General features: G+C 28.6%; 3 protein-coding genes across 5 annotated transcripts in view; all 3 read right to left on the bottom strand.

Moving 5' to 3' along the window:
* The window catches only part of LOC100203803 (voltage-dependent calcium channel subunit alpha-2/delta-4), a 38275-nt gene extending 23105 nt beyond the window's left edge, over nt 1–15170 (bottom strand). The window contains exon 1 of one of the 3 annotated variants that reach the window (XM_065795480.1): nt 14428–15170. In XM_065795480.1, the coding sequence (XP_065651552.1) occupies nt 14428–15016 (589 nt within the window). In that variant the 5' untranslated portion in view covers nt 15017–15170. Of the gene's footprint in view, nt 1–4463; nt 5013–14427 lie in introns of those variants that run through there. The other 2 variants (XM_065795481.1, XM_065795482.1) reach the window with 2 other exon arrangements.
* Nucleotides 15171–18463: 3293 nt separating this feature from the next.
* On the bottom strand, nt 18464–20437 carry LOC136078989 (uncharacterized). Its single transcript, XM_065794767.1, has 5 exons — nt 20208–20437; nt 19738–20012; nt 19483–19641; nt 19119–19311; nt 18464–18808 (listed from the first exon to the last, which is right to left on the bottom strand). Exons 2-5 carry the CDS (start codon nt 19744–19746, stop codon nt 18501–18503), a joined length of 669 nt encoding a protein of 222 aa, XP_065650839.1. The 5' UTR covers nt 19747–20012; nt 20208–20437; the 3' UTR covers nt 18464–18500.
* Nucleotides 20438–22302: 1865 nt separating this feature from the next.
* On the bottom strand, nt 22303–23820 carry LOC136078988 (uncharacterized). Its single transcript, XM_065794765.1, has 2 exons — nt 22748–23820; nt 22303–22670 (listed from the first exon to the last, which is right to left on the bottom strand). The coding sequence occupies exons 1-2, from the start codon at nt 22808–22810 to the stop codon at nt 22374–22376; spliced, it is 360 nt and encodes a 119-aa protein (XP_065650837.1). The 5' UTR covers nt 22811–23820; the 3' UTR covers nt 22303–22373.
* Between the last annotated feature and the right edge of the window lie 1704 nt (nt 23821–25524).

Here is a 25524-nt window from a genome sequence, read left to right as displayed (position 1 = left end):
AAATTAAGACTGTCTTTCTGAATGTTATTAATATTGTTTCATTGTCCAAGAGTTTTTTTGCCAAAATCAGGATATTGCTGCCTGTGATTTTCAATCATTCTCTTTGTTCTGGATCACTGGTTATGATGGTGGTGAATTCTGAAATCAGTTTAACAGATTTTCCCTGATCATATCTAAGTTTCCCCGATTTTTCCCTGATTTGGTGACAACCCTGTTATTGTTTCTCCCCAGAGTATTGCAGAACTATTTTGCAAAGAACAACTTTTGAATCTAATGACCATAGTCTTCCTACCATTCCAGTCAAGCAGGTTAACCCATTGCTAGATATCCAAATCACTTCCTCTTAGGATATTAAAGCTAATTCTTAATTGACCTTTTTAATGACTTGAGGTTCATTCATAGACAATTCTCACTAACCTATTATTAAGTACTAAATAAGTGTTTCAATTTTTAAAAACTTTAGTAAACACTCTGACCTCTTTAACTATCATATGATTAGTCTTAATCTTGGTTAGTCTAAATCTTTGTCTTGTCTTGTCTTGTCAAATTGGTTAGTCTAATTTTGTCTTGTCTAACTTTGTCTTGTCTAACTTTGTCTAACTCTTGTCTAACTTTGTCTTGTCTTGTCAAATTGGTTAGTCTAAATCTAAAGTCTAAATCTAAATTAGTCTAAATCTTGGCTCATGGAGCTAAATGCAAAGAAATGTAAGGTCATGCACTTTGGCCAAAAAAAATTAACACCTTTCAAGTACTCAATAGAGGAATTAGGCCCTTGTTCAATAACGACTCGAACTACATTGGAAGCAACTACCTCTGAGCGTGACTTGGGAATTCAAATTACCAATGATCTTAAAGCAGGAACCCAATCCATCATTGCCTCATGTAAAGCAAATCAAATGCTAGGCATCCTAAAACACACTTTCCAATCTCGTGATGCTTCTTTATGGAAACAACTCTACTCCACCTACATCCGTCCTTCACTTGAGTTTGCAATTCCAGCTTGGAACCCTCATATGGCGAAGGATGAACGAACTATTGAATCAATACAGCGCAGAGCCACAAAAATACCAGACAAACTAAAAAAGTTAGACTACAAGTCCAGATGTTTACAACTTGGCTTATCTTCTCTTGTTGAACGTCGTAAACGTGGTGACCTCATCCAAAAATATAAAATTATTAATAACATCGACATAGTCAACTGGCACTTTCCTCTCATCACAATTCCACCAAGAGCAAATCACAGAGAAAGAATTCACCGTGAAAAGTACAGCAATAATTTAGCTCGTTTCCACTTTTTCAACAATCGCATTGCCAATGCATGGAATATGTTACTGGATGGAGTAATCGGTTCTCCAACTGTCAACAGTTTTAAAGCGAGCCTCGATAAGCTCTAATGTTACTACAGCTCGCAGCTATCCTTAGTGAAAGTTGCAATATGAGCTTCACAAAAACTAACTATAATCTGACATTCTATGATTTTTATTTTGTCAATTATTTTTACTTTTGTTGTGACAAATATATACTACTACTACTACTACTATATTAGGGCACAGTGTAAGTTATCATATTGTTGAAGAATTTGAAATTGAGTTAACATTTGAAGCCACCAAAAACGATTTATTTACATTGAATGGCATAAAAAAAGCTTAGAAAAAAATCTTAGTATGAATGATGGGTTGGACTTTTTTGACACTTGGTGAAATTTTATTTTGAAGTTTTGGGGATTTTGAACTGTATAGTGGAGAAGACAGTCTCCATGACACAATAGGTATTGTGTATTAGCTTATTGAAAGTAATAAAAGTAAAAACAAGTTGTTTTTAACAACCCATGCTGCCAAACAATCCATGCTGCAAAACAAGTCTACAAAGAAAAAAAGAACATTAAAGCAACTGGGTTAGAAATTAAATCATACTGAAAAAACCCAAAAATGTTAAGAAATAATTGAAATAACAGTCAAAATAAGATTAGAAATCCCAACATTGCTAACTTTTGCAAAAAAAGTAGACATTTTATGGATGATAGATTGTTATTTATCACCAGAATTAATGTTTGGTAAGTTAGAATCCAAACACGTTTTTCAAAAAAGTTGGTATACAAAAAGTTTGGTATCTTCAATTAAATATATACTCAATTTTGGTAACAGTTTTTCATAAACTCTAACCAGAGTTCAGTGGGTTGCAAAGGAATGCAAGAAAAGAACAACTTCTGCTACTTATGAATTGGCTATTGCCAAAACTGCAATTGTTTTAGAATAAAGCTTTTCCAGAGTTTTACATTATCTTTATTGCTCTAGGCGCATTTCTTATGGAAATCAAAACATTTTCTGCATTTGGAAAGTATATTGCTGAATCTTATGCTCCACATATTTCAAATGAATTTGATGTTGTTTTAAAAGGTCCACTTAAGTAATTTCTTTTGAAAAAAGGTTACAAGAGAAAAAAATTTGAGCATTGGCAAAAAAAATTCTAGCATTTTAAATCATACCTTTAAACCTTAAATAAAGTAAGTGCTATTGAAAACTTTCGAGCTTAATTTACTACATCAAAATGAGAGAGAAAACCATGAAACATCAAATAAAACAGATAACTTTTTTTAAATGATCAAAACAATGCGGGTGATACAGAAGCTGGTAAATATGGGTTAACTGCACAATACTGGTTAGGCTATATAAAGATGATTAATCGTTACTATTACTTCATTAGAAGTACTCACAATGGGAGCTTTGAATGTATATTTAAATTTTTTCATTGATAGCAAACTTTTTTTTTCATTTAATCACCCTAACTATGCTCATTGGTTAATACAAATGCAGCTTGCCAAACAAAAAACATTTTTAAACTAAAAAATTTAATACCTATATTCCATATTATGCACTAACAAGTTCAATGTCTGTGTTCAATATTTTGCAATAACAAGTTAAAAATTCCATAGGAAAAGATGGGCAAAGAGTCATTTTATTTGCACAAGTATCTTTTCACACATATTTGATTACTTGGGGATGTCAAAAAAGGAAGCTGAGTTGCAAGATTTAAAATTAAGTTAAATTAAAAAGGTAATTTTTATTTCTTATTGAAATCAAAACATTTTCTGCATTTGGAAAGTATATTGGATTATGATCCAAGTGACAATAAATCTAAATAACCAAAGATTGTCAGTTTAACATCTGGAATAGCTGTATATAAAGACACTAGTCATTTCCTGTTAAATATTGTAAGCATAAAATTATATTGAATAAAAATTTATTGCAGAGAAATAAATTTAAAAAAAAACAACATAAAAAAGCATAAAAGATCATAAAAGATTTGAAAAGCCCATACATAGAATAAAAGATTAAACATTTGCAACGTAAAGTAGAATAAAAATTTTTAGGATTCATGAAAATGACAGCAAATTAGATGAGGACAGCAAGCTAGCTGAGGTAAGAATAATGTGGCACCTATTTGGCAGTATCTTATTTCTCACACATAAAAGAAAGGTTTTTAATGAAAAAGTGTTTAAATATTCTCTAACAAAAGCTCCTTTCTCATTTTGTTATGTTGATGGAATAATGATGAAAACTACAAAAATATAAATTGTTATACTGGCTCAATTCACTCATTAAAATGGTGAATCCATCTAGTATAGATGTATCATAACCAACAATATATTCTTTCTTCATTTACCTTTTGATTTACCTTCTTCTTTTGCTATGGTATCAAAGTTCATTTTAAATCAATTTATTTTTTGGAATTTGCTAAAAGAAAGGTAACAAAAGCCTCGCCTCTTGTTCAACTATCAGAAAATTCAAAGATAGAAAAATCCATATAAAATGGTTTGATAGGCTACGATTTTGAGAATACTGATGCACCCAAATATACAACAAAAAATAAAAAATAATAATATAATTAAGTACTGTCAATCTAAATAAAATGAATCAAAACAATGTTATATAACAATGTCAAAATTATGAGAGAACTGCAGTCCTACATAAAAAAAATGATTCAAAAACATTGTTATTTAAAAATCTTTTTGAATTATTTCATTAAGATTGACCATGTTTTATTTTTTATGCCGTGTAAACAAAATGTAAACCATGATTGAATAAATAAAAATATTTTTGTGTTGGGGTTGGTTTTTGTATCTTTTATCTTTTTAGATGTTTTATTTATATCGTATTAAAAATAAGACAAAAATTCTATTTAGAAAATAAGATTGTTCTTTATTTAAGATTTATATTTAAGATTTCTTCTTTTTTTAGTTAAAATTTTGCTTTTCTTGTTTAAAAATTGCATTTATTAAGAAGTTTATTTGTATTTTTTATAACTTTTTTCAAAGTATTTTAAAGGAAAATGCTATTTTGAAACTGCATTGCAAAGTTGGTTTAACCCATGCATATTAAAGTTTGAAACGATCATAGTTAGGGTAGTCTACATATTTTATTTAGGCAAGCAAATATAAAATAAATTATTTCTACAAATATTACCTTAAAAGTATTTTGCTTCGACTTCAGGAAATAATGTAACTATACCTTCATTATCACGGTCTTTGTACAAAAAGTTTAATAAAGTTCAGTACTAGAGGCTCTAGTAGAGCCGAGAGCATCTTTAGCTTGAGTATTGTGAAGATGAGAGGTAAAGCTTCATAAGCTTTAAAACTTGAAAACTTTTCTTTCTTGAGGAACTTGGATTGGAAACGATTGAAGGTGAAAAACACTGAATGAATTAGAAAGCTACCAGATGGAAAGATTCTTTTTATTTTTAAAATAAATTACCCATTTCTTTTTTTTTTTATCATAAATTTGTTAAATGGCAAGCGCAGCACAAGCTATTTTAACGCATGAACAAAATATAAAAAATCTTAGGAGAGTTAAACTTTCCTTTCAAAATTAAGATCTTAAAACATAACTGTAACTTGCAGTTTTGTTTTAAGGTCTTACAGTGTAAATTGTAGAAAAAGTTTTTAATTTTTCTTTTTCGTGAAGTTTTTTCTAGCGTATGTTGTTGTTTCTGGCCAAGTTATTCACTTTTTATTTCTATTTTAACCTTAACCCGTGTTAAAACGAATACTTTATATGGCCGAGTACATTAGGCCATTCCATTTTGACCCTCATTAACAAATACACAGGTCAACAAAAAAAAAAAATTTTTCTGGTGCCGAGCAAACAATTTGTTTTTTGTATAGCATTTCTCATTTTGATTTCAAATATATAACTCTTTTTTTACCATCAGGTCAAGTTGTAAAGATATTTAGGTTCAAATCTTAAGTATTTAGGGTAAAGTCCCTAATATTGTCGAAAAAAAAGTTATTCAAAAGTATGTCAACCTGGGTCTCAAAAGAAGCGTATTTTCATAGAGATTTTAGAAAACATAAATATTTTTTCTTAAAATTTATTGACAAAAAAATTATGTGAAAAAATGCTAAAGACTCTTAAAAAAAAGTCAACAGAATGTTATTCACCAAAAATACACAAAAAACTTATTTTTATTACAAATGAATAACATTTTTAAAATTTAGTGAGCAAAGTGCTGAAATTAAACTTCAAAGTCTTCTTGATCACACAATAATTCGTTTTTTTCAAATTGATTCAATTATAACTCAAATTATGCAACTAGAGAATAACGATATTACAAAAGGAATATTAAGTTGTAAATGGGGGTTTGATGGTGCATCTGGTCAAAGTGAATATAAGCAAAAATTTGACAATGATAGTTCGAAAGACTCTGATTTATTTAGTACCACTTTTGTTCCTTTGGATCTTTCATTTGGAAATATTTCTGTTTGGACAAACCCTAAACCAACGTCAGTTAGATTTTGTCGACCAATACGAGTTCAATATCTAAAAGAACCAGAAGCTATTTTGAAATTTGAAAAAGAATATATTCAGAATTTACTTTTTCTTCACAACAAGTTTGTAATATATGTTCAGCTTCTCCTAAACAAATGAATTCTATTGCATGTGGCTCAATACCAACTCCAACTTCTAATATAGATAACATTGAATTATGTCTTTCTCCATTGCATGCTCGGATAAGGTGTTTTGAATGTTTGTTACACATTTCTTACATACTTGAAATAAAAAAATGGCAAATTCGTGGTAATGACAACAAAGAAGTTTGTGGAAAAAAAAACGAATCATACAAAATAAATTCATTGAAGAATTAAGGTTAAGAGTAGATTTTCCTAGGCAAGGTGGTTCTGGAACTTCAAATGATAATAGTACTGCTAGACGAGCATTTAAACATTTTGATTTATTTTCTTCAATTACAGGCATAGATAAAGAATTAATAGAACGTTTAGCAAACATTTTGAACATAATAAATTCAAGCTATGAGATAGATACAATAAAGTTCAGTGAATATTGCACTAAAACAGCAAAGTTTTATTTTGAAAAGTATAATTGGTTTTAGATGCCTGTATCTATGCATAAGTTATTGCTTCACTGTTCTGAAATCATTTCAAAGTTCTTGTTGCCAATTGGATTATATTCAGAAGAAGCTCAAGAATCTAGAAATAAAGATAATAAAAAATTCAGACTTCACCATTCAAGAAAAGATACAAGACTCCATACAATTGAGGACCAACTTCACTATCTTCTTATTACAAGTGATCCAATAATATCAACTATAATAGTTTCTCAAGATAGAAGTAAAGTTAAAACAATTCAATTATCAAAGAGCGCTCTAGAACTTGTTAAAAAATCAAACAAAAATACTATTGATGAAATCCAAAGTGATAATGAAACTGATAATGAGTACAATGAGTATGACAATGAAGACGAAGATGAAGAAAATTATGAATTAGTTACTGAGGAAATAGATTATGAAGATGTATATGAACATAATGAATAAGATGATGATGATTTATTTTTAAGCTTGTTTTTCAATTTAGGTGAAATATAAAACGTATAAATCATGTTAACTAATTATTTTCATAATTTTTCATTTGTTTTTCAAAATAATAATTAGTTTAAAACTTAATTAGTTAAAATTACTCCGAAACAAGGTGGTGGGGAGGGGGGCCCAGTAAAAGTTGCTACCCCCTGACCATACTTAACCCTTTTAAAAATATTTTGAGTCTTCTTTCCTTTTCTACTTTTTTTACACCTTAGAGTAAATTTTCAGCAATTTTGAATAAATATTTTTGACAAAATTAATTTTGGCCTAATTTTAAGTTATTCCTGATCACTGTGAATCGGCGCGAGTAGAAATTTACAAATCATCAACTATATAATAACGACATTACAAAAAATGGAAGGTTTTTTTTCTTTACCGATTGTGCGCATTTTTAAAACGCACAAATTCGTTGTGTAATTAAAAAACATGGTTTTTAAACACATAGCGTTGAAGCCCAATACATAGCAATTTGAAATTTGTTAGATGCTTTTGATCTCATACAGTTCACTCACTTATTTAAAAGGAGTTTGTACAAGATTCGCTATGTTTCCTGGCCGACCATTATTCTTGATAACCTCCTGTCACCATGTCGGAGGGCTTCATATAGCCGTAGCCGCAAATAAAACTGTTAAGTCGGCGAATCAACTATTTATATCATAAAACCATAAAAGGTTAAAAAATAGTAAGGTAAAGATAAAACTATTTCACTTTCAAATACCTTTTTACAAAAACAAAATGTATAAATTTCTAATTTTAAAATTATTTACATTAGTATATATTTATATACAAATGCGAGAAAAAATCAGGCCATTAGGTGAAAATTAACAAATATGGAGCTGTTTCACACGCCTTGAAAATCATGAAATTCAAGTTGCATTACTCTAAAACTAGTAAATCAAAAAAAAATTATTTTTTCAAATCCATGCTTTATGCAAGCAGAATTCTATTGGGCCTAGAAATTCTTTTTTTGTTATCTTTTGTAGAAGGAAAAATTACTATTACGTTTTTAAATTTTTTTTTTATTAATTCAGTGTTCTTTTAAAATTTTAAAATTTTTGTAGAAGGAAAAATTACTATTACATTTTTATAAAATTTATTAAATTAACAGTAATAATTTAAATCTTTTGTAGAAGGGAAAATTTTATACAAAAAATTTTTACAATTAATTTTTGCAAAAGATAGATCTATCTAACGATCTATCTTTTGGACCTTACATTTTATAGTGCGATCCGAGAGCACTTTGTCAGTTTGTCAAGTCGGTGAATGTTGATATTGTTGTTGGCATATGTCTTATTCGGTTGCACTTCTTCATGTACTCATTCATGGAATCGATCTCAGTCTTTCCATCTCAGCCAAAGCGTCGTTGTTGCAAGGTTTCTTTCCAGTTAGCTTGGCACAGTCCAATTCCTGTATCTGTAGGCCATCCAGAGATCTCACTCGACTTATACTCTCTCTTTTTGATTTTTTTTTAATTTACTAGTCGACTTATACTCTCTCTTCTGATCTAAACGTGCTTAATGTTGCTCACACGTTTCTCTTTCACGACGAGATTTGTCTTTCTCCAGTCTAGCACGTTTCGATTCTCCACTTTCCCTCATTAGTTTTTCCAGGCGTTTTTGTTTTTCCTTTTCCAATCGTCTTTTCCGTTGTGTAGCGGTTTCAGTCATCATAGGTTTAGCAGGCCGGTTGTTTGTTTTGTTTTTCATATGTGTTCCCACGAGTATGGCGGTAAATGACGGTCCATCCTCCCAGTGACCCCTTAGAAGGACAAGGCTCTTAATACAACAGGGTGTGCCAGGTGCCCTGAGGTCGTACGTTAGCGACATATCATATTTATCCACCCTAATGCCATTCAGTCCTCGGCACGCATCTCACCTTGACCTTGGGTGCGAGTAAGAAATAGTTCTTAATACTTTAACCGAGATTCGAACTCGGAACTTCCAGAAGAATTTTGAAATTTTCCTACAAATTTCGAGTCTCTTCCTAACTAAACCACTGAGGCTATTTCTTACCTAAAATCTTATATAACAGAAGGTATATACATAAATAAATATATATATAAAGTAAAATATATATATAAAGTAAATATATATATAAAATATAAGTATATAATATATAAGTAAATATATATATAAAGTAAAAATATAAATATAAAGTAAAAAACATATATATATACTACTGTTATCAAAAAGTAATATGAATTTTTAATTTAAACTTCCGGCCTTATTCGAATCGTCCAATTTATTTTATTTTTAAGTTGGTAGGAATGTCATTAACATTTGCGCCAAATTACATGTCAAACTCATAATTATTTTTTTTTGTTTACGCTTGTTTCTGAAGTACCAAAAGTGCATTCGGCGATTTTCACGATGTCTAATTTTGTTGAGCAAAGAAGTGCTATTAAATTTTGTTTGCGGAATGATATTTCTGCTGCTGAAACGTATCGAATGTTGCAAAAGGCCTTCGATGAAGAGACGATGTCTCAAAAAAATGTTTACAAGTAGTACAAAGACTTCAAAGAAGGCCGAGAACGTGTTGATGACTTGGAACGCTCCGGACGACCATCGACTTCGATTGATGATTGCCACATCAACAAAATCAAAGAATTGGTGCTTGCAAATCGTCGGTTAACCATTCGAGACCTTGTTGACATGGTTGGAATATCATTTGGGTCAGTGCAAGCGATTTTGAAGGATCATTTGGGCCTCAGAAGACTCAAATCACGTTTGGTGCCGAAATTTCTCAATTTCTTTGAAAAAGAGCGTCGCGTTAAAACGTGTGAAGCAATGCTTTCTGACTATCAAGACGTCTACAAACGAATTATTACTGGCGATGAGACTTGGGTCTACGCATACGTCCCTGAAACAACCGACCAATCGAGTGAATACCGTGAAAAAGGCGAGCCGAGACCGAAGCAACCACGTCAAAGTCGCTCAAAAATCAAGGTCATGTTGACTGTTTTCTTTGATTATTGTGGTGTCGTCCACTACGAATTCCTTCCAACTGGCCAAACTGTCAACAAGGAATGTTATTCAAGCGTTATGCGACGTTTGCGTGAAGCTATTCGCAAAAAGAGACCGGAATTATGGGCAAATAACTCTTGGATTTTGCACCACGATAATGCGCCTTCGCACACAGCACTGGTTTTTCGTGAGTTTTTCACCAAAGACTCTACTCATGTTGCTCCACAACCACCGTATTCGCCCGACTTAGCACCGTGTGACTTCTGGCTGTTCCCAAAGCTCAAGAGACCACTCCGGGGAAATCGTTTTGAGTCCATTGAAGAGATCCAACGTGAATCGGCACGCGCATTGAAGGCTATCCCTACCGAGGACTTTTCGGCATGCTTCTAATACGGAAAACACGTTGTCTAATGTGCATTGGGGCCGGTGGTATTATTGAGCGGGGGACGATACAGATTTGGAAGAATATATAAAGATTTTTCATTTTATAAAAAAATTCACCTTACTTTTTGATCAGAGTAGTATATATATATATATATATATATATATATATATATATATATATATATATATATATATATATATATATATATAAATATATATATATATATATATATATATATATATATATATTTATATAAATATATATATATATATATTTATATAAATATATATATATATATATATATTTATATAAATATATAATATAAATTATATAAATATATATATAGAAAGTAAAATATATATATAGAAAGTAAAAAACATATATGTATATAGAAAGTAACCTTATATAAAGCATGGAAAAAACAATGGGTTTGAATCGCTGCGCTTTAATGTCTTCGAAACTGCAAATAATTTGCAAATCAATGATTTTTGTGACGTAATACGCAATTTATATCAAATAAATAAAATGTATGGGGAAATACAAATTAAATTTTTGTTAACTTAATTAACTTTTTTTGGTCAAATTTTTCCATTTCCTTGTATTGTCATCGAAAATGATTAAGTGTGCAAAATTTGAGCAAAATTGGTTGAGAAAAAAGCTTTCAAAAATTGATTTCAAATTTTGTGGCACACAAACATATATATATAGAAAGTAACCTTATATAAAGCTTGGAAAAAGTTAGTTTACTAACTTGTTGCATTTACGTTTGGGGCAGGGGGGATGAAATTTTAGAGTTTTTTTGTTCCCAGCCTCCAATCATCGCAATATTTTACAAATATTTGAAGTTTGCGCCATGTCTGTTAGCTATTTCAAACAACAAAAAATTCTGAATCCTTCACTGATCGATGCCTACTCAAGGCTTTTTTTTGACGTGTTAAAGTTAAATGCTCTTCTATGGTGCTCTGTGATGGACCATTAGGTCTTCTTGGAGCACCTAAAAAAACCACACAAAAAATGTGTAAATATATTTTTCAATCACATTGATACGTTTTGATCTACTTTTGTTTACACTAAAGATCGAAAGTCTTTTACCCAATCTTTTAAGGAAACAGTTTTGGATATGGATTAGTTTAATCCAAGGCTCCAGTAATAGTATTTTTAGAAAAAACATTATTTGATACCGAAATGAAGTAAAAATCATAAAATTTGTCATATGACTGAGAAAATCAACAAAACTGAAGATCAACAAAAAATCACTTTACATAGCCAAAGTGTTAATTTATCTATTGTAATCAATAAAGATAAAGATAGGTACAACATATTTTTTTTAAATTATTAGGCACAGTGTTTTTTTTGGTACAAGAACACATCAAGAAAATATCGTTGAACAAATTAACTGGATTTGACATCAGAATCTATTAATGCAAATGCTTGGAAATTGCTTTAAATTTAGTCAAAAATCATAAAAGCATAACTTCGAACAATCGGCGCAAGTACTTCTATCAAGAAAAATGAAAAATAAAGAATTTTATCATATAAATATGCCGATACGCCACTCATTAGCCATTCCGAATGAAAATTGGTTGTCAAAAAAAAATTATGGGATTGGCTAGAGTATATGGGTTTCGAAGTGCAGTCATGTAAATTAATGTAAAGGGGTGGGTGGGAGGACGAAGGAGGCATTAGGGGATATGGAAGGGGAGGAGTGGATATGGAGGGGAGCTCGTACCCCCCCCCGACCCTTCTTCCCCGGTGTGGTTGGCTCTGCTTTGAGTCTTTCAAAGTAAGTAGTATTTTTCTAAGTAAATAGTATTCAAAGTAAGCAGATTCGCGCAATAACAAATAATTTTTGAAGAAACAACAACCTATTGTTTAGCGATATAATAAATATTGCTCCGCTCCGCGATTCTACCTACCCTATATTTATATCGTAATACCCAATATTTATCTACCCAATATTTATATCGTTATACCCAATATTTATATCAAGACCCCCCCTCCCCCATCCTCCTTACTAGATGACAATTTTCAAAGAATTCATTCTTGTGGTTCAATTTCTATAGTTTTTTTTTACGAATTGTTTTTAATATATAGAATAAACTATATTATAATTACCCAAATTGAATATACGATATTCAAATTTAAAACTCGCAGTATTTATACGTAAAAAAAATACTGAACCACAAATACTTTATAAATTTAAAAAAAAAAAAGTTGAATAAATAATTTTTGAAGAAACAACAACCTATTGTTTAGCGATATAATAAATATTGCTCCGCTCCGCGATTCTACCTACCCAATATTTATATCGTAATACCCAATATTTATTTTAAATATAATACATACTCAATGAATTCACTCATAATTTACTATAAGTTGGTATATTTAATTGAAAAAAGATAAAAATGTAACTTAGACCCACATTACCCCACTAAACGAGATAATGTTGTCCATACAATACAGCTCAAATTGTTGCTCCTTAACCATCTTTAAAAGTTATGTATAAATTTTTTATGACTATATATTTATTAAAAGTTGTGTCAAATCATGATTTTAAGATTTTAAGTTTTCTTTAAAAAATAAATCGTTTTGCTATATATATATTTTTTCAAAATCAAAAGTAGATAAAAAAAAGGCCCAGTATACCCCAACTTACCTTTTATCTTTTCTGTTTTTTAATTTTAAATTAAAAAAAAACAGAAAAGATAAAAGTAAACTTTCTTAAAACCTCAATAAGGGGATCAGATATTGAGGATAAATTCTACTCAGTCAATTTCTATAAGAAATGCTTCCATCCATCACAGAAATTTCAGCCAATTGTCCACTTTAAAATGACTGGCGTTAAGTGTGAAGTAACGCTAGCCATTTAAAAGAATGTGTTAAAATTTCGGAGAGAAGTTTTTAAGATTTTTAACAACTCCAAGCAACAGATGGAGCTCCATTTGTAGAAGTACATCAAGTACAATAGATTCATAAGAAGTAATGATGATAGATGCTTAGATAGAACTTTTGAACTCACTAGCCTTCTTGATGATTGCGTAGTCACGAGTGTGTTCCTAAATATTCTTGTCGACCGCAAATTACTTAACCCAGCTTCAAATCACAGCAATGAATAAAAGGGAAGTTTATCAAGGTTCAACAGATCAAAGACTTGTTTTATGTTGCTATAGTTTTTATTGAGATCTTCAATAATGGAAATAAGCAAATGACACCGACATTTTTAGCCAGGCAATTGGTAAAAAGTTGTTTTAAATGGGAAGATTGCAAAGTTAAAATATTTTTCATAGTTCTAAATCTTTTAAACCATCACCACTATTAACTCCTAGTTTCACAATATAGCCATCAAAAAGGTTTTTGGTTTCAAGTTGAAAAAGCAATTGTAAGTCTTTGCAGTGAAAAACATGTCAAGCGCTAGTGTTCTTCAGCTTGTTAGTTGCATCTTTTATCTTTTTTTTTTTTTATGACTTTTGTTCGAGTGATCAAACTTATATTTAAAGTTGGTTCCGAGTTCGATCCCCACCACGTCCCTGGTAGTACCGCGCTCGACTTGTTTCTCCGCGCAGCGGCCTTGTTCGTCAAGGTTCGTGTTTCGGAGTTATAGAGTTGAGAGAGGGTTATAACCACAATTAAGGAGCCTCCTCGTCTGTAGTGGCCTTCTGGGCCTTGGGGAGGTGAATTAACAAAAAAAATATATATATATATATATACACAAATTTTTTCAGTAACATTCAGAGAAAACCCTCAGAGGAATACATTCAGTATTACTGAATGTATTTTAATTACATGTATTTGACAAATTTAAAATGTTAAAGAACTTTAGGTAAAAAAATTGTATGGTGCATTAAAAGGAAGGTTTGTAAGCACACGTTTTTAAATCTTTGTCGTCTCTCGAAATTACATTTTGCAAAAACCTATTTATCGCTTTATATAACATATTGTATCCAGTGCCGTGGCTAGTGGGTTAGAGACCAACCGCAAAACCTATTATTAGTGCCTAAAAAGTCTTAAAAATTTTATTTGATGTAATACTAAAAAAAAAGCTTCTTGAATTTGTCAAAATTGGTCCCTTAAATTTGATGGGTCCCCGCCACCACCACCACCTCAGTTAAGGGTGCGGGTAATCTAACCACGGTTCTGATTACATTTATGTATTGTTTCAATTATATCTAATATGAAATTGAAAAAAATCTCAAAATATAATTGTACCTGTTGAGTCACCGTAGTATTGGAGAATCAAAGAACTGTCTTCCTCTCGGTTTTCCTTAAAAACAACATCGAGATTTTCTGTACGTTTTACAGCATTTAAAATATCTACACTGCCAGCATATATATTTGTTGGCACTTGAACAAAACTTTTTGTTAAGTTGATTTCAATTTTTGCCGGGTATGAAGGATCAAACGCTACAATCGATGCATTTGGACTTGAGTCAATATCATGCACATTTGGAACATTGGGATAGTTAATATTTGGGTCATAGTTGTAGTTTTCTTCTAAATAGCTAGTCGTGTTTGTGAGTTTTCGAATAATCTTTTCTTTTTGGAAAAAAAAATTTTCGACTCTTGTTTTAAAATCATCAGTTAGATTCTTTAAATTCCTCCTCCTAATATCGGGATCTTTAAAGATTGCATTAAAGTCCTTATCGAGTGCCTCGTAGTTTGTTACTTTATTTGTGTTGAGAAGAAGAAGCTCAGAAAATATTTTTGCTGCCGATATAAGATCTTGGTCGGATGGTAGACATTGAATTTTAAATACTCCAAAAATAAAAAAAGAACAAATACAAAAACATACACTCATATTCTGTTTAAACTCTCTTAACTTTTTCTGTAGGGTCGGTTCTCTAAATACGTTGTTTTTTACAGCGTAATAAATTTACTGGTTTTCAGAGACTATTGAATAATAAAAGAAAGTTTTTTTAAAAAAAGAAAAAAAGTTCAATGGTAATGAAACTAAAGAAAACATGAATATTTAAATAAATAAGTAAACGATCTTCTTCGCAGATGTCTTTGAACTGATTTGTATTAAAAAGTCCAATGAAAGTACAACAAAAAAAATTATTATCTAGTAAACGAATAGTAAGGAAGTTTTTTTTTGATAATTGTTTTTTTTTTTCAGTAATATTAAGTAAAATATTATACTTAATTATATTTTTCAATTTTCGAATATTCACAATTCTTGACGAGAATGAAACTTAAACTTAACGTACAAAGATCTCATCCCAGTATTGTATACCAAACCTTTGATTATCGCGAAGAAGTTTTTAATGTAAAGTTCCAGTTTTGTTTATTGCTAAGAAGTTTTTAATGTAAAAGTTTTAAGTTGCTTTTTGGATAGAAAAAAAAGTAGTTTTTGAGTAAAAATACTTGCCAATATTCAAACCAGTGACGGATCCAGAAATTTTAAGTAGTGGGGGAGGAGGGGATGTTGAAACATTTTTGTATTTTTTATCATATTTTCGAAATTTTAGGACTTTCAAATTCTGGTAGGGAAGGAGTGGCTAGGGGGGGGGGGGAACAAATAAACAAAAAAATATTTTTACTTAGTTAAAGTTTCATAAAAGTTGCTTAACGCAACTTTTGTAAAATGTTCTCGTAAATTTTTTGTCTCCACTCAGTTAACCTGTGACACAAATTAACATTAGTTAATAGTTAATAGCTAAAAATTAATTTAAGAATGTGGAGAGTTGCTTAAAATGTTTAAAATCGTTTTTCATAATGGCTATTTAATTAAAACGCTTGTTTAAGCATTTTGTAAATGTTTTTATTTATCCTAAATTTAATAAATGTCTTAAACGGAGAAGATCATATAATACATCTATAGATCATCTGTTGTTTCTTTTCTACATTTCAAACGTTAATAATTAAATATGACTTGAAACCATATGCCTAATAGTTTGAAGAAATATGGGATAGCTTTAACAAATATGAAAAAAGACTGCTTTTAGTTTTAAACTCAAAGTTTTAAACTTTTGTTTATAATTTTATTTCAAATACCTTATAAATGTTTTCTACGGCCATGCCAGCAAACAAATTTTATTTTTTAATGCAAGCTTCCGTTTAAGTCTTTTCTCAACGAATATAGGTTTAGATCGCGAAACGGTTATGAACATTTATTTGTTTTCATCGTTGAACGATTATTGAACGTATAATTCGTTCCCGCTTATTTGTTGTATGAATAAATATTCGTTCATCAAATAAGCGCTAGCGAATATACTCGTTAAAAAAAACAAGACGTTAAATTTTGTTAGTATATTAGTCACTAGCTTAGATATATGTACAATATTTTGCAGATTTAATTATCCCACATCGCCGAAGTTGGTGTTTAGTACAGTTTTTTACATATTTTTAAAATTTTTATCGTTATCCGGTGATCTATCTACTTGTAACAGACCTCATGATGGCAATATTATCAACTTTTCATAATAATTAAAACAAATTTTTCTTAAAAACAACAATGAAAAAAAAAAGTTTGTTATGTATAGAAAAGTATATTTTTTGTACATATTTTCTTATTTTTTATTGTTATCTTCTTCAAGCATCGGCCTGGCACGGTCGTTTACAAGCGCTATGTTTAGGCACGCATGCGTTAAAATTTTTAAAAAGTCTTGAACTTTTAAAATGGCTGCGGCTCTTAACGACATAAAATATTTTATATGACAACCGTTAATTTGTTAACATTGTCTTTGAAATATAATGCTGTACTCTTGTTTTTAACTTATATCAGTATATTAATACATATAATTTCATAATTACATCAATAAAATAGTATTAAAATGATCTTAGCGCGCTTAAACTTCATCTCTAGTTAGTTACTTTTTAGAGTAAAACACAGATTTGTTTATTTATTTAAATTCGATTTTTTAAAAATCTGACTGTAAGAATTCAAAATTTTTTTTTTGTAAACTTCAGATAAATATGTTCCATATTAATGATATTTTTTTGGTTATTGCTTCAGCTTTTTTTTGGCTTAAAAGTATGCTTTTACTGATAGGACTATGTCCTAATATAATAAAGTTTCATTTTTTATTATTACTTTTAATTTTTCTTACTTATCTTAAAATTAATATTGTATACTTTGTTATCTGACTAATGAGTTATTCCATAATTATCTCCATCTAAATAATAATAATAACAATAATAATAATAATAATATTATATATATATATATATATATATATATACACACGCACACACATATAAGTATACACGCACATATAAATATATATATATATATATATATATATATATATATATATATATATATATATATATATACATAAATATATATAGATTTTTATATATAAATTATGTTAGTGTATTCTACAAATAGAGTGCTCAATGTTATTAAAGAACAGAGCAATAAATTAGCAAAAATGCTTATATAATTTTTTTCTTCTGTGAAGAAAAAAATTTAATAAGAGTTTTTACTAATTTATATATTTATATATATGTGTGTGTTTTTCTTCTCTTTTAGATGGAAGTAACATGGTTTATTGTATGTACATTTTGTTGTGTTGATAGATACAAAATCAATTGAGATGTTGATTGATTTTTGATTCATTGACACAAATTTGAAAAAATTCTTTGAAATTTGAAAAATAAAGAATATGGTATTTAACTTTCTTGGATTACAATCAATTGGATTTGACAATTGAGGATAAAAATACAGTTAATTTTTTGTTATCGGTAAGTTCTTTGAATTACCTTATACTTTTATGGTGTTTATTAGCAATATACAATGGATATAATTATTTGAAAATTTTTACTATTTTGGATACATAATATTCTCATATTACTCAACTTTTTAGTTTAAGAAATTTTGAATGATTTTAAATTTGTTACATTTATTTAAAAACTAACATAACTACCTTGCTTAAATTATTTGTAGCATATTTACATTTAATCCTATTACTTTATATCCTCTTATTAGTAACTATTTTAACAAAATATAATTTTTTTTTATGTTGATAAAAACAAGAATAATACCCATAAGAAATGACAGGTGTCATTTCTTAAAAATATAGCTTTCTGCAATGTAAAAAATTCTTTCTTTATATAAAGTTATAAATAAATACCTCTTTTAAATTATTTATATTTTCTTTTTTCAACTTTTTATATTTGCTATATATACATAAAAATAATTCAAATAAAAAAGTTTTCTGAAATAAATAAAACTTTATTTTTTATATAAAGTCAAAAATAAATATCAATTTTAAATTATTTACATTTTTTTTTTTGACTTTTTTTTATTGACATATAATTTTTAAAATGTAACACAGATATCATTTCCTTTTTCTTTTTTTAATTTTAGGTCTCAGCGCTCTATTTTTAGGATTAGTTTTTAGATGGTGCGATTTAAGGATGCTTTTTAATCGCATTGTTGGTGAAGGAATAGATTGATATATAATCTTTAATTTGTTGAACTCATGATGAATTGATTCACCTCCTTGTTCACCATAGAATCCAAAGCCAGCACCCAATTTTTGTAAGAATGGTATCGCATGATCTTCCATCATGTGCAACTTAGGTGGCACAGAACCCTGAGGCCATTTGGCATGATAAAATTGCATTAAATCATCAACATATGTTTCTGTATACAAAAACACAGTTATCAAATGGTTAAGCAGAGGAAAAAAATTACATTATATTATGTCTTTATTCTTATTATATAATTTATTGTTTAGGTTTTTGCAATTTAGTTTATAGTTGTTCAACTATACCATAAAATTTAAAATATAGCTATTAATTATTACATAATTAGATTTTTACGTTTATGTGAGAAAAATTTAATCCAATACAATAAAACAAGCAGTAAAGAGGCACTACAATGTTAAACAAATACAAAATAATTATTTAAAATAGTAACTATTTTATTTACAAAACTATTACATAAAACATACCTAGTTGTGTTAATTCAATTATTGTCATAGTACTTTTTGAAGAAAATATGCTATAACAATTGGAAAGCTTATTGAAAAGTTGTTTATACTTGCTACTGATTTCAACTGATTTTTCATGAACAGTTGTTCCAGACAATCCATTGTTATAAACAAGAAGCGGAACAGAATTACAAAGCTCTAATATAGATTTTTTCTGAAAATACACAAATGATACATTACTTGGTACTTTCAGCTTATAATTATCACTATTATTTTATCATCAGCACTATCACCGTCATCATCATTATTATTATAATAATTATTAAATATATATTATATATAAAAATATAAAATATTATATGTAAAACATATAGCACATATTTACTTTTAGCATTTTATGTACATGGTTTCCTATAAAACTTTTCCCATGATATGCTTGTCGCTGTACCTTGAGTTTTTGCAAAATCAACTCAATCTGTTGAATGCATGGTCCCTCACTTTTCTTGAAAATCAGTTCGTTTTCCAAACCATTACACTCTCTAACCTAAAAAAACATGTTTTTTATCCGCATGTCAAAAATAACATAAAACAATCTTATTTTCACAAAGTTATATTTATTAAATTTTATAACAATTTTTACTTTTTCCATTTTTGTTTCGTTTAGCAAATTGAGTTGAGGGATGTAAAGTGACTGAATATTTTCTACACAATCTTCATTATTCAATATGGCTATAGCTACAGTATCATTAACCAGCTGGATTTGGTCATCTAGTTTATCAATGCACCTTTTAGATTCAAAATTTTTTGTTGTTTTAAAATATAGTCTTGATACGGTTGAGATAAAAGACAATTTTTATTTTTTGCAAACCTTCATTTCATTTGTGGTTGCGTAACAGAATAAACAACAATGTTTACCTAAAAAACTACCAACTATTAAATACTAATCCTATTTTGGTGAGGTGAATGAACAAAGCAGGATTTAGTGGTCAGACATTATCAGCCTCCTGGGCAGTTCTAAAGACCTACCCAACTTAAGTTTATTTTGTCTTGAAATCCTGTCCTGAAATACATAATTAAAAAAATTAAGATAAAAGTAATGAAACTGCTCACCTGAGGCTCCGGAAATTCCATACAGTGAACAAAGAAATTCATAATCTCCAAAAATAAATACTCTGATACCACTCTGAAATAAGTGCAAGTGTGATGGTTGCAATGAAAACTGATATGGGAGTACCATGGGAAAAACTTAAAATTATGTCTAGGTAAATATATTTATTTTTTCCTTGAACAACTTGTTTCACCATCAGAAGGTTCATCAGGAAAGTAGCTTTCTGATGAACTTACTAATGGTGCAACAAGTTGTTGAAGAAAAAAAAAATCAAACTTTTTTTACAGTGTTTCATCTATTAAGACAATAGATGAAACACAGTGTAATAAGACTTATCTATTAAGACACATCAGAATTCATTTCTGATGTGTCTTAATAGATAAGTCTAATTGATGATACACAGTGTGAAAAAAGTTTGATAAATGATTTTCTACTAATTTATATATATATATATATATATATATATATATATATATATATATATATATATATATATATATATATATATATATATATATATATATATGTATGTATATATATATATATATATATATATATATATATATATATATATATATACATATATATACATATATTGTTTTTACAGGTGGCTTAAGACTTATAGTATATGCACTGCATCAAATGCGTCACAAAGAGTAGTTGCTGAAAATTGGTCAGGCAATGAAGTTATTGTTGAAAATGCTCCTTTCTTTTTTGAAAAAGATGAGAAAAATAAGTTAGAAATTAAGGAAGTTCCTTGGGGTTATATTTCTGATTTACCCAAACATATATTTAGACATCTAGAAGAGTTAGAGAAGTAAGATATTTTAGAATTACAGAAAGATAATAAATAATCATATTATATATATATTATGTATATTATATATATATTATGTATATTATATATATATATATATATATATATATATATATATATATATATATATATATATATATATATAACTTATAGTTTTTCAGTATTACTTAACTTTTCAGTCCATTATAATTTTTTTTTCTAGTTGCAATGATCTTGTGAATCATAATTTTATTCAAAATAAAGAAATTCACATCAAAATTGGAGGAGATTATGGTGGTGGAAGTTTCAAGATGAGCTACCAGATAGTTAATACCATAAATCCAAATAGTTCTGAAAATACTATTGTTTTTAACATATTTGAATCAAAAGACCTCAGAGCTAATATTAAAGTAGCCATGGCAAGATTTGAAAAACAAATAGAAGCGCTACAAATAATGAAATATAAGTATGTTAATAAATTATGATGTATATATATATATGATATATATATATATATATATATATATATATATATATATATATATATATATACTGTAAAATTTACATGTTAGATATATATATATATATATATATATATATATATATATATATATATATATATATATATATATATATATATTTAATATTTGTGTACATACTTATAGGGATAATAATATATATATAATATGATTATTTATTATCTTTCTGTAATTCTAAAATATCTTACTTCTCTAACTCTTCTAGATGTCTAAATATATGTTTGGGTAAATCAGAAATATAACCCCAAGGAACTTCCTTAATTTCTAACTTATTTTTCTCATCTTTTTCAAAAAAGAAAGGAGCATTTTCAACAATAACTTCATTGCCTGACCAATTTTCAGCAACTACTCTTTGTGACGCATTTGATGCAGTGCATATACTATAAGTCTTAAGCCACCTGTAAAAACAATATATGTATATATATATATATATATATATATATATATATATATATATATATATATATATATACATACATATATATATATATATATATATATATATATATATATATATATATATATATATATATATATATATATATATATATAAATTAGTAGAAAATCATTTATCAAACTTTTTTCACACTGTGTATCATCAATTAGACTTATCTATTAAGACACATCAGAAATGAATTCTGATGTGTCTTAATAGATAAGTCTTATTACACTGTGTTTCATCTATTGTCTTAATAGATGAAACACTGTAAAAAAAGTTTGATTTTTTTTTTCTTCAACAACTTGTTGCACCATTAGTAAGTTCATCAGAAAGCTACTTTCCTGATGAACCTTCTGATGGTGAAACAAGTTGTTCAAGGAAAAAATAAATATATTTACCTAGACATAATTTTAAGTTTTTCCCATGGTACTCCCATATCAGTTTTCATTGCAACCATCACACTTGCACTTATTTCAGAGTGGTTTAGTCCTGCATTATCTAGTATGGAGTGCCTTGTGTCTTGTGATAATGAATTTAGCAATTTACTTGTTTGATTTGCAACTGCATCATTTAAATTGCCTGCTAAAGTCTCAAAATGCTTTGCAATATTTGTATTACGCAATCTTAATGTTGATTGTGCTGCCTGAGCACTATTGACATAAGCTTTTGGTGCATGAGTAAAAATCATTGGCTGAAAAGTAGAAATAAAACACGAAAATATTTATTTAAAAAAAATCTTTATAAAGACATATCTTTATAAAGACTTACTCGAGGTCCTCCACTTTTAAATTCAATTGTTTTTTGTCCACTTTTTGCCATTTTTTGCTTCATAATATGAAGGGCTGCTTCTTCTAGCTCTTGGGAATATCACTGTCTTTATTTATTTCAAAGATATCATTTATACTTTTTTTTGAATTACTTGATGAAGTCAGTAATGATGTTGATAACAGTAATTCGTTATGACATAAGCTTTTATGAGTTTTGAATATTTCATACTCTTTTAATGCATTAAATTTTTGCTTGCATAAATTACATACAAGAGTTAACATCTGAAGAAGAGAATTAGTTTTTTTACTGGTCACCATATTATCAATATAAATTTTTTTATTGCACTTTGGGCAGAAAGTCTCATCAGTATATTTATTTTTCATTTCTTCCACAAGACATAAAAAACAAAATAAATGTTCACAGCTTTTCAATGTAACAGGCATTTATGGTATTTTATTACATTTACAACATAAACAGAGCTCTAAAAAAGGATTCAATTCATTTTGTAGTTCTGATATATCAATACCTATGTTTAAATTATGTATAGGTAATATATTTTCTTTTATTGAGTTAAACATTGCAATTGTCCAACATTTTTTGTATTTACAAGATATATATATTTTTTTTATGAGTTTAGATTTTTTTAAAAGTGAACGTGTGAAAACTGTACCATGCTGCACATTTTCAGCCATCTGACATGTGGCACAGTTTATGCTATGTGGTTGCCAGTTAGTATACAGAGATAAAGAAGTTGTTGTTCTTCTTTTGTTTGCATTATTAATAGTGCAATAACACTTGTGGCAAATATTTTTTGGATGAATGTTCTCTATTTCTTCGAATTTAACAAGAAACACTTGTCTATTATAGTTTTAAGATTATTAGTCAAACTATATTGTCTATTTCCAATCCATTTTAAATTCTTGATTCTGACATAATGACATTTTGAGAGAGTTTGGTGCTTCTTAGTCTAAAAAGCACCCAACTCTCTCAAAACGTCATGCACTCGAGTGCATGACGTTTTGAGAGAGTTCTGAGTAGTTAACTCTGTTAAAATGTTATTAGATGAGTACCTAGAATTTACTCCTAAAAAAAGTTGAAGCAACAACCAGAAAAATATCATAATTACAGAAAAGATATATCTAAAATTAAAAAAAAAAATTACGGAAATCCTACAGTCAGAAGTTGAGAAATTGGATTTCAAATAAATAAACAAAATCACTAATTAGCAACAATTAAGCCTGAATGAAAATATAAATTTAAGTAAAAATAAGACTTTCTTTTCCATTTTTTATTGGTTTTATGATACAATTAAGATATAAATTTATTGAATTAGGTCAAAAGTATGGTAAAAGCTAAGAACCGCAACCATTTTAAAAGCTCAAAATTTTTTTTCTATTAACGGGCGCATGCGTGCCTAAACATAGCGCTTTTTCCTAATATATAAACGACCGTGCTGGTGAAATTTCAAAATATTTTGATCTCCTTCAAGTTTTCTTTCATGAAAGCCATTATTTCAATATTATCAATGCTAAATTTATTTCTTCTTTCCGATAGAACATTTCCAGCAGTTAAAAATACTCGTTCCGAGGTAGGTGATAACGCAGGGATACACAAGAGTGCTAGTGTGCTGAGATAAGGAAATCTTGTACAGTTAATCTTCCAATATTCGATGGTATCACCCAGTGGGCACAGGACGTAAAAAAGACGTCTTTTAAACGTCTTTTGAACGTTCAAAAGACGTCTTATTTAGGTCCTGTGCCCACTGGGCAGCGTTGTCTTTTGCAGCTCCTTCATTAATTAACGTTCCATCTTGCATTTGGCATAAGTTAACGGCCGTTTTTATCTGTGTTTTTATTTTTATTTTGGCCCTATAGCTTCTTTACAACATCAGTTAAAGCTTCTTCATTGGACAAATTATCATTTTCGGATGGTTGGTTAGAGTTTAAATGCATGAAGAACTTTCGCGCATATCTCCTCGGCGCATATCAATTATGGCTTGTGTAACTGTATCTTTGATATCTTTTCTCATCAAGTGCAAAAATGATTGATTCCTTTTTGTTTTGGATCAAGAACTTGTGTCATTGAATACTTTATGACCACAATTAGGAAAACGTTGTTGAAATCCTGCTATTTGAACTTGAGATAAATTCGTGAAACATGTAAGTGAACTTACCAAGGAAACACACAAACGCATATTAAACGTAAAAACAACGTTTCGACAAAACATTCAGATTTGGTCGATTATCCTTTTAGAATAAAATTCAGATTAATGTTTAGAACAAACCTCCATAAAACGTCTGTATTAAAACGTATTTTAGACGTCTACTAAAGGATTATTATATGTATATAAAGGGTTTAGATTTTGTCTAGGTAAACGTATATTAAACTTTTAGATCTTGTCTAATAGTTTTTTTGATTTAGTTAACGTAATTTCAATTTATTTAAGTTTTAAAACTTATATAAATTAAAATTACGTTATAACTTTTTAACTTTGTATAAGTATTAAGAGCTATATAGGTCTTGAAATTTATAAATAAGATATGGTTTTAAAAGCCTGGTTTTATTTTTTATATTTTTTACAACCATCATAATAGGTTTTTATAAACTTTTATACTATACTACTTATACTTTAGTCTTATTTTATAAAACTATATATAAAGTTATAAACTTATATAAAACGTTTTCATATAGTGGGGACTTAGAGATAAAATGTTTGTGCACTATACTTGTTTATGTTTCGATGACTAAAAAAAATTAAATGATCAAGCTTTTTATGC

The sequence above is a fragment of the Hydra vulgaris genome, chromosome 04 (genome assembly GCF_038396675.1).
Source record: "Hydra vulgaris chromosome 04, alternate assembly HydraT2T_AEP".
In the NCBI taxonomy this organism is placed as follows: Eukaryota; Metazoa; Cnidaria; class Hydrozoa; order Anthoathecata; family Hydridae; genus Hydra; species Hydra vulgaris.
This window is presented reverse-complemented; position numbering and strand designations above follow the sequence as displayed.

Bases quoted from the DNA above. Each gene is read 5' to 3' on its own strand.
- LOC136078989 (XM_065794767.1), bottom strand. The intron at 19,312-19,482 runs GTAAATATGTGC...GTGTATTTTCAG, and splicing joins ATGTACATAAAATGCTAAAA to AAAAAATCTATATTAGAGCT. The intron at 18,809-19,118 runs GTATGTTTTATG...TTTTGTATACAG, and splicing joins AATTGAATTAACACAACTAG to AAACATATGTTGATGATTTA.
- LOC136078988 (XM_065794765.1), bottom strand. From the start codon at position 22,810: ATGAAGCAAAAAATGGCAAAAAGTGGACAAAAAACAATTGAATTTAAA. The intron at 22,671-22,747 runs GTAAGTCTTTAT...TCTACTTTTCAG, and splicing joins TTAAAAGTGGAGGACCTCGA to CCAATGATTTTTACTCATGC.